The sequence below is a fragment of the Megalops cyprinoides genome, chromosome 8 (genome assembly GCF_013368585.1).
Source record: "Megalops cyprinoides isolate fMegCyp1 chromosome 8, fMegCyp1.pri, whole genome shotgun sequence".
Classification (NCBI taxonomy): Eukaryota; Metazoa; Chordata; class Actinopteri; order Elopiformes; family Megalopidae; genus Megalops; species Megalops cyprinoides.
Genome location: NC_050590.1, coordinates 26,926,713 through 26,935,992, shown reverse-complemented (window position 1 = coordinate 26,935,992; position 9,280 = coordinate 26,926,713). Strand labels below are relative to the sequence as shown.

Below are 9,280 nucleotides of genomic sequence, written 5' to 3'. Positions count from 1 at the left end.
TAGCTTCAGGTGAATACTGCATAAGTGCACAAATGACTTTTCAACTGTTTATTAATTAAAAAGACCTGATACCTCAATGAAGGGCTGAAAGTGCAGTAAAAATTACACTTGCTGAAAGTACAAAAAACTCATACATAACCTTCAGAATACACTGCTTCAAGTTATATAACTAAATAAATAAAATTAAGTTTGTATTCTAGGTTGTGCTTGAATATTATCATAACACAGCAACCTCCTGCATCCTCTACATTCTCATTGTGCTTACACAAAACTCAAGCACAATATAATAATTCAGTTTGTGAAATTACATTAACACATAGGCCTAAAACAATCATGAGGCTTGTAGACACAATGTTACCCTTTCGATGGCTTTAAAAGAGGTCTCAATTGTGGGTAGCAGCATTCCTTGTGGAAACTGCTGTACTTCCTTGACTATCTCACAGAGAGAAAAATGCAGACACAGCTTTATCAAAGGTGCAAATAGGCCGCACAGCCCCTCTTTCTCTGGGCAGCACTGTGGTGGAGTCCTGCAGCCATCCCAGAATCATTGTCGCTGCCTGCAGCCAGGAGTTGATGGTAGCAAGGAGACACGGCAGACATGGGCGAGTCGCCGCATCACACTATGCCAGACATCACAACTCATCGTGGTTCTTGGTCAGGTCCTCTCCGTAATTGGTGGCCTGGCTGCCCACAAACATGTTCCAGTTATCCAGGATCTCCTCTTTGGTCAGCATCTGATCCTGGAACCCACACACAAAAGTCAGACCCGGGTTAATTACAGTCACTCACAGTGACACGTTTCATTACAAACATTTTCCTGCTCATCATCATCGTAACTTGGACTGGTTTCATAATGACTGGTCCAACCGTCACTATGAAATAATGCGTGTATCTGTAAATGAAAACCTAGTTGACTAGTAAGCTAGATTCCGTTCATCACTGAAATTAAATACCCTTTAATATAAATATTACCCTTAAATACCCTACCCTAAAAACTCTAACTGATATTTTGTTAAATTCTGTTTATCGTTGGAAAAAGCAGAAACGCTAGATTAGAACATTTTGAACTTCAACGTATTTGTCTAGGCTAAGCAAGATATTATGTTTCCAAAGTTTCTTACGTTATTCACTGCAATGAAACTGTTTCATAATGTAGTTTAAAATCAAAGGGTGTTGCTGAATAAATTTATGAGTTACTGTTATAAACCGAAGCCTGCTTGTTATGGAAAAACATATTCGAAGAAAGAAGTGCATGGATTACTTAAGGAGTGACCTGTTCACAGTTAAGAGTCTACGTAACCTGATATTCATGATATCGTAAATCTTGTTATGACTCCCACAATAGTCCACTAACATTTATTTGTAGAACTACAACACTTCAGGTATTATTTATAATACCATTTTTCCATGTAATATATTGCATAACACCTTTGGGGCTTGGAAGCATTTGAGGTATCTTGCGAATTAGTTGTTGTTGCCTGCTGTAGCACCTTAACCCTTTCGCACGTAACTTATTTTTCATGCTATGTAGCGCGCGTGTTACATTACATGGTTTGTTATGTTTTCATTAGCATTATTAAGCTTCTCATAGTTTTCAGTTAACATTTGCTATATTTTTAATGTTAAATTGCTGTTTCCTCAAAGCTAAAATTAGCTAGAATTTTTTTCCAATGTCATGTTCTAATTGCACCGGTTTTAGCATACGCACTTAACAGCTAATCACACCGGTGTGACTGTACATGCGAAAGAGTTAATATGACGCCGTTGGCACGCGAATGAGTACATACTTCAGCTTACGCAGAGGACATCAGTTGAGTAGGAGGTCCTTCAGTGTGGCCCAGGGCACATTCGTGTACACACTGCTAAACAAATGTGGCCATATGCGGTTCAGACCACCTCCGAATGTGGTCTGAGCGATCGGAACTCAATGCGTCTTGGGTGCATTCACACCTGTACTTAGCGCTCTCCACTTGTGATCGGATCACCCACGATGCATGTTAATGCCAGGTGTGAACAGGACCAGAAAAGTGCTGAACTACTGAAATAGCATTTCTCCAACCAGAAAAGCAGGGGGAAAACTCCATGCATTAATTTGAATTCTCATTATCAATTCAGCTTGATCCCTTACATTGCATTAAGTGTTAAAATTACTTTTACTTTTGTATTTTTTGTATGGAGTGCTCTGATAACACATGACTTCCCCTTGTAAGACTTACTAAAGATTACCTTAAGAGGTTTTATCTCTACCTGTATCAACTGAAACAATTACAGGGACCAACAGCTTAGAACACTTTGGAAATCAGCTGCATGGTCTAAGCTGTGTCTCGCTCAGACAACAGAATTGAACAACATCACTATTTTTGAAAAGCAAATGCATATTAACAGTGAGTGATGGTGATAGCCTAAAATGTGAATAGCTGCTTGCCCTGAGGATAATGGCATTATATATAGGTCTTATGGGAGGTTACGACTGTACCTGGCTAATGTGGGGGTGAAAAGCAACACTTGCAGTGCATGTGCGCTGCACATCATGAATGGACTGTGGCAATAAGAGATGTGGTACTGCTCACCTTGTCCACATCAGACTCATACACCAGGTGTCTGGCCTCGGCTTGGGCGTGGTCGTAGTCCTGAGGGAGGATCCAGTGCCGAATCTCCTCCTTATCCATCTTCCCGTCCTTATTGATGTCCCGGAAGTCAGAAAACTGGTCTCGCTCAGTCCTAACCCAGTCTGGTTCTGGCCCCCCCTCTTCATGTGCAAACATGTCAGCTGCAACACAGGGGAGCATAGAAAAACAGGTTTTTTTCCAACCCCAAACCCCCAATGAGCTTTGCCTCCACTAATAGCCTCTTTATGGGTAAACAAAGGCTGTATGACAACTAGGGGCTGTTAAAAATATATTTTAATATACATTACATTTTTAATAATAAAATTGACTCATTAAGTACATAATATGCTGTTGCACTCCCTAACAACAAACAGGCACAGTAATTGGGGCACAGTGAACAAAACACAAACAAAAACATAAACTAATGAAAAAAAAAATATTTACACTGCCCTGAACTAAAGGGAGATTATATCCAAATGAACTCGATATTCTGTTATTTCGGGTATGAACCATAAAATCAGGGTGTATTAAATATAAATAACCTCTTGTGGACTATTCATTTGCCGAGAAAGCAACCTGATTGACCTACTTAGACAGAGCTTGTGCGATTTCTATCCGTCTTCAAGGTCAGAGGTCAAGATGCATACACGTTTTCAGACACGGGCCTTTAATTCAATCAAACGCTTTGCTGTGTTATCCCCCCCACACCCCCCAAAAGAGATGAGATATTCAGTCAACCCATCCACAGCAAGGGCAGCCGCCATGGAAAATAGCGGGCCACGACCTCATGAGGGTTAATTTCAGAAAGAATGTCAACAATGGGGTCTCTGAACAGCACATCCACCATGTCCAGGCTTCAAGTGAAGAGACAACACTTGTTCAGGCTATAACAAATGCTGACAACTACCTAGTAATTATAGGAAGGTAATTTTGCTGAATGGACTTTAATTACAGGGGAAATTGTACTTCTCCATTGTGTCACCGGTACATGGAGAGCATTCCAAATGGGCATCCTAAATAGAAATCAGACGCAGGGAGAGGAGCTGTCATCATTTTTTCTCCTTCTGCAGTTAGATACTAAGGGTCATTATCAGGTAATTCTTAATCACTGACCTGCAGTAAGCTATTAATTGTATTCCTGTGAATTAAGATAATTCTAATTAGCTTGAGCTGAGGGAATAACTCGTGTTCATGTTCGTTGGTAGACAGAGTGGAGTGCATCTGTAGGACTTCAGACACCAACTCCGATAACGCAGAAGCGGGGGGAACAGAGAGTGTCCTCCTCATTTCTGTAGTAAATTCACAGGCAGGAACTGGAGCAATAAAAAAGCATTCCAAACCAGTTTCACAATGGGTAAAGTCCAACAATTAGACAAACAGTCATGTCTGACCATCTAAACTCACCTATATACTCATCCTCATCCACGTATCCATCCTCATTCTTGTCTATGTCTTCCAGTGTTTCCTGAAAATAAGAGATACGGCCATCATAAACATCTCCTTCGGAGGAGGAGGATCCAAGATCTGGGGAGTGCCACATTGTGATGTCACAGCCAAAAAAACAGAGCCTTGTGTGCAATATATGTTTCTTGTATGCTTTGCTGCTTTTATTACACAGGGATGATACTATGGTACTACTGACATCAGATATGTTTTGATTTTGCTCTTCAATCACACTTTAATATAGAACTGGGGTCTGTCTACTCAAAAGTATAGATGTAATTATGTCATGTATATGGAACGTATTTCCTTTAGGGGGCTGCTTTTTACTGTGATATCTCCTGCCCATGATTCCCTTAATTTCTCACAGTTTTTTCTCTTGATGCTTAAGGATTATTTTTGTCAGGGAGACATCATCTGTTGAGTCCTCATTGCTTTGTTGCACCACTGTCAAAACATGGCCCATAGACCATAATGCTCCCTTATAAAGTATGTGAAAGCTTGACTTCCCATATTAAATGGATCTCATCCACACATATGTGAATGCATTATATAATAAATGCTGAATAATGTAAATTCAAGCACTTTACTAGGTATATCAAAATATATAAAAATAACACAGCTGGGTAATGGAAGAAAGTGTGATTGTCTATAGGCAGTGCCTAGTAATTTGAATTTTAACCATTCAAAGTAATGTTCAATTTTTATTTGCCTGTAATGTGATTTTAATTTCCAAGATGTGGACCTTATTTATAGCCAAGATATGTTATCACACTAACACAAATAAGGAAATATTGCCAAAGCTGGGACTGAACAGTAACATTTTCATCAAATATAAATAATGTATGTGTTAAAATGGGTATTACAACTTTTATGACTTTAGCAGCCTAGTGCATTAGTTCTCCTGTTTGCCACACAAAAGTGTTCTGCACTGCCACCAAATCTGTATTTAAAAAAGTCTTTAAATAGCATGGCAACATGTCCTACATGATGAATCGCAAACTTTTTCAAGAAAATATGTTGATGCTTCAGTGAGGCAACCAAATTACTCCAACTCAAACAGTGATTATCAAAATATACTGTTATCATGCATTCCAGTTTCCATCAGTGGTCACAAAACAGTGGGTTCTCTAGATTTCATTCTCAGATATAAATACTTATTGGTCTAGCCTGAGAGCCAACTCTGCTGCAGTGGGAGCACCTGCCATGCAACTCGCCAAAGAATATCCAGCAAAAACACAGATTCATGTTTAGGACAAGCCATTACCAAGGAAACTTTTAATGGTTTAACTTACAAGGACCACAATATCTTTCATGTGCTCAAATTCCTCGGGGTGGAGGAAAGCTGTGAATTCTTCACGGCTGGCTGCCAGGTCACCGTCAAGGTCGGCTGCCTTGAACCTCCTCTCATCGCGAGGCAGCATCTTCTTGAAGCTGAACTGATCAGTGGCATCTTCAAACTCCTCCGGATTGGCTGCAGAGGCAGGGGAGACAGTTTAGTGTCCACACAGTGCAGTACCGAGCACTCAGATTGGTATTAAATATCCCACATCAAAGCGTAACATCAGTAGGCATGTTTCTGAAAGACCAAAGGTTTTTACATTAAAACAGACCATTTGTTTGCTATGAATTGCTAGAATAAAAGACTTGCTGCAGTGAGATGTTTTTGAGGATAAAGTTCCCGGTTAGCCACCCTCATGCATGGCAATATTGTTACAATGTATGATCAGCCTCACAGTGCTACATCTCATGAGTGAATTTTCAGGCACATTTCTATGGTCAGTATCCTACCAAGATAGTATCCATATGTTGCTTTTTTGTACTCCTCCCATGAGATCTGGTTGTCTTTGTTGAGGTCATAATCAGACCAGACTCTGGCCACGTTCTCATAAACATAACGCTTCTGCACCCTTTTGATCCAGGTTTTAAGTTCGCTGGTTGTGATGTAGCCATCCCTGTCATTATCTATCCGGTCCACAATTTTCCTGAAAGATAAAACATTAAACAACGCTTTAAATGCACAACAAATACTAATACATTAAACAATTACCACAGTTGTCAGAACTGCCATTCCTCAAATGGTTCTGGGGGAATCCATTTAACAGGGATTTTATGAAGAAGAGCTATTGTAAGATAAGTGTGGTTGGTTTCAGAATAAAGTTTAATAGCGTGTTTTAAAAGTGTGGTTTCCTGCAAGATAACTCGGAACATGGGAATTCTCCTGATAAAGGTATTTAAACCTTGGGTGCCACGTTGTTATGTTAACAAGGGGCCTCCTACTTCAAGCCTTTCAGCAAAAGGAACTCCATGGACGCGCCGCTGCCTACGCCCATTTAAGCCAACGTGGTAAACTGGAGCCTGAATGCCACTCAAGTAATGTGGGAAATGATGGACTCAACGCTTGTCAGTATAAACATGGGAATTTCTAAATATTACCTGCGGAGTCCATCTTTGCAATCATGCCACGACTAACTACAAAAGGCGAAATTATGTAGAATATGTTAAAAGTTTGGGATGCCCTTAGGCAAACGATCCCGGTCACTCTGGCATACTTTTACAAAACTAAGTAAGACATTCCACGTATTTGCCATAATTATACAAATAAATCATATCACTACATTAACTACACACATTTTTGGAAACCGTGAATTACGGATCACTTTGTCTTTTCAGCGTAAGGCACACAATTCCGTTTTATCTTCCTGCTCATTTAAAGGTTAGGATTTTAGAATGCACAAGTGGATTTAACATATTTCTAAATGGGCTGCAACTTTAATGCTGTTACTTACCTTGTAAATATGCAACCACGCAACTCGCATCAACGTTATGGAACACTAATCCTTTACAAAGTTTCCTCCCAAATTATTGAAGTGTGGAGACACTTGTGGAAACAACTGTTCACAAAAGTATATAGTATAGTATATAAACACTACACTGAAAACACACTGGGTCAGTACCAAAAATAAAGGCTATTCAGGAGGAGCAATTTATCTCTGGAATGCCGTCATTAGCGCAATGACTACAGAAACTTAAGTGAGCTGTGGTCTTACCCAAGCCTCTCTTTGCTCTCCTCCGGGGTCAACTGATCAAAAGTAGTGGCCTCTTCTTTGCCTAAAAAGGCCTCATGGTCATACCGGTAGCTCTGATTGTCCTCGTGTGGCTGTCGGCTCAGTTCGGGCTCATGGTGAACCCTTTCTTTCTTTAAAGTGGGCTTACTCAACGCCACACACGTACACAACAGAAGGTACGCAAAGCCGCATACATCCATTGCTAATACTAAGAAACTAGCTAGTTACATAGGCAATTAATTGCCAGAGTGTGATAACAGTTTGCTACAAAATTTCAGAGAAACCGTACTTAGAAAGTTGTATAAATATCAGGTAGCTATTAAACCCAGGTAGCTGTTACAGTCTGTGTTGTACTGAAGTCCCTAGCTACAAGAGTATCTCAGTCCTGTCGGCTACATTAGTTTGCCTGTGCTAACTTCGCTCAGCGCTCAGTTGTTTTTACGTTTCAAACATACCCGGTTGATTACTATCAGTTACCACAGACTACAACCTAGTATCGATTTCTCGTAGTTGCTCTGAGTATTTTCCATTCTCAGAAACCGATTCAGGATCAGTTTATCCACCCCTAATGATGAACCTGAAGCATTTTAAGTAAAAGACGCATACTGATCCAAAATCAGCAATGGAGGCAGATCCTATGCACCCTATTTCGATTTCGCGCACAGCCATTCAGCTAAGCGATAGCACGTCTCATAGCCAGTAGCCTGATGTTAAACTGCCTACTATTGGTCGTGGGCATGTCTGTAACGCGAGAAGGGCGCCACGTTGCAAGATGACACGCAAGTGAGTTTGCTGTCACGAGACGCAAGCAAGTTTTGGGACGCCTGGCCTCGCCTGCGGTGAAGTGGGCAGGTCACCTCAGAACGTTGTGGCTGCCAGCTTTCTTATTGTAAACCAAATAAAACATCTACGTTGTTTTCGAATTGGAGACCTATGTTTGCTTTGTTGTTCTGTTTTGTCTTCTCACATGGAAATGTATCCAGTATACAATACATATCCTGGCATCTGTGTGTATGTAGACAGAGATATCCAGTAGTAACAGCATATTAAAAAAAATACAACTTCCTTGTGGTGCTGAATGGACCCTGTGGGTACTGTTGTACAGCACACCATGGCCATGTCAGTGGTTTTAATCTTAGAAAAGGACTCCACTTCAAAAGGCAGCCAGGCTGAGTAGCTGGCAGACTGTTCAGTTTCTTTACAGCGCTGTGACAGAAGTTGGGGTATGTAAGAATCCACATTCACCTATGTCATTTCCATCTTTTTTCAAGGTGTAGCAGGTGAAGCCAAGTAAACTGAGTGTTATTAGTGTTTTGTAAAGTTTTCTAAAGCCCAGGGTGTTTGTATTTGTTTGTTGGGCATAGTCAGTTTCACCATAGGTATTACTGAATGTGCAACATACATTTGATCTACAAGCAATAGTATGACATTTACACTTAATTACCCCAAATGAGAGTGGAAAGAAGTGTCTGACTATGTATAAAAATAATTCCTTCAGTCACAGAGTGGTAGCCTTTCACCTTGGTCACTTCCTCATTCAGCTTCAGCTTCCTCATTAGTGAAACTATTCAACAAGAGCCTTTACAGGTATATAAATGTGTATATGTGTATATCGTTTTATAGGGGAGCTGCTGTCTACTGTTTACATTTTCACAAACCCACACCACCCATAGCCTAGAAAGGGACAAAATTGCTACCCCACTCAGCACCAATATATAGCTTGCTTTCAGGGAAGCAAGCTGTTCCAACTGGCCTCAAATCACAATTTAAAATACAAACCTTATTATTGGAAAAAAAAGTCATGGAATAAGCATATCTATAATGATTATTCACACATTAGAAATACATTACCATATGTTGTAATATGCAAGAGTTAACTTTGTAAGACCCACATAGAACTTGACCATAGACTGCCACCTCATATCCTACTCCATATGCAATAAAACATGCATTTTGTCATGTAGTGTTAGTGTAATATGTTAGCACATGGCTTTTTTGCATAAACTGCATACCACACATTTTGATAATAAAATGTGCCTACAGCTACTGGCCTTTTGTATCATGAATGAATTTTTAATGTATTTTAATAAGTTTTAGACAGCCCATTTGAATCAGTGTGCTGAAGAGGGATAGCGTTATGTCTCATTTTTCAGGCGAATCTTT

At 40.1% G+C, this 9,280-nt stretch overlaps 1 protein-coding gene across 1 annotated transcript; it reads right to left on the bottom strand.

Annotated features, from left to right (window-relative positions):
- Positions 1–240: 240 nt before the first annotated feature.
- Positions 241–7,703, bottom strand: rcn1 (reticulocalbin 1, EF-hand calcium binding domain). The gene is made up of 6 exons (XM_036535344.1): positions 7,100–7,703; positions 5,841–6,034; positions 5,345–5,523; positions 4,014–4,074; positions 2,571–2,770; positions 241–740 (listed from the first exon to the last, which is right to left on the bottom strand). The coding sequence occupies exons 1-6, from the start codon at positions 7,315–7,317 to the stop codon at positions 633–635; spliced, it is 960 nt and encodes a 319-aa protein (XP_036391237.1). The 5' UTR covers positions 7,318–7,703; the 3' UTR covers positions 241–632.
- Between the last annotated feature and the right edge of the window lie 1,577 nt (positions 7,704–9,280).

Bases quoted from the DNA above. Each gene is read 5' to 3' on its own strand.
- rcn1 (XM_036535344.1), bottom strand. From the start codon at position 7,317: ATGGATGTATGCGGCTTTGCGTACCTTCTGTTGTGTACGTGTGTGGCG. The intron at 6,035-7,099 runs GTAAGACCACAG...TTTATCTTTCAG, and splicing joins GAGAGCAAAGAGAGGCTTGG to GAAAATTGTGGACCGGATAG. The intron at 4,075-5,344 runs GTAAGTTAAACC...TCTTATTTTCAG, and splicing joins TGAAAGATATTGTGGTCCTT to GAAACACTGGAAGACATAGA.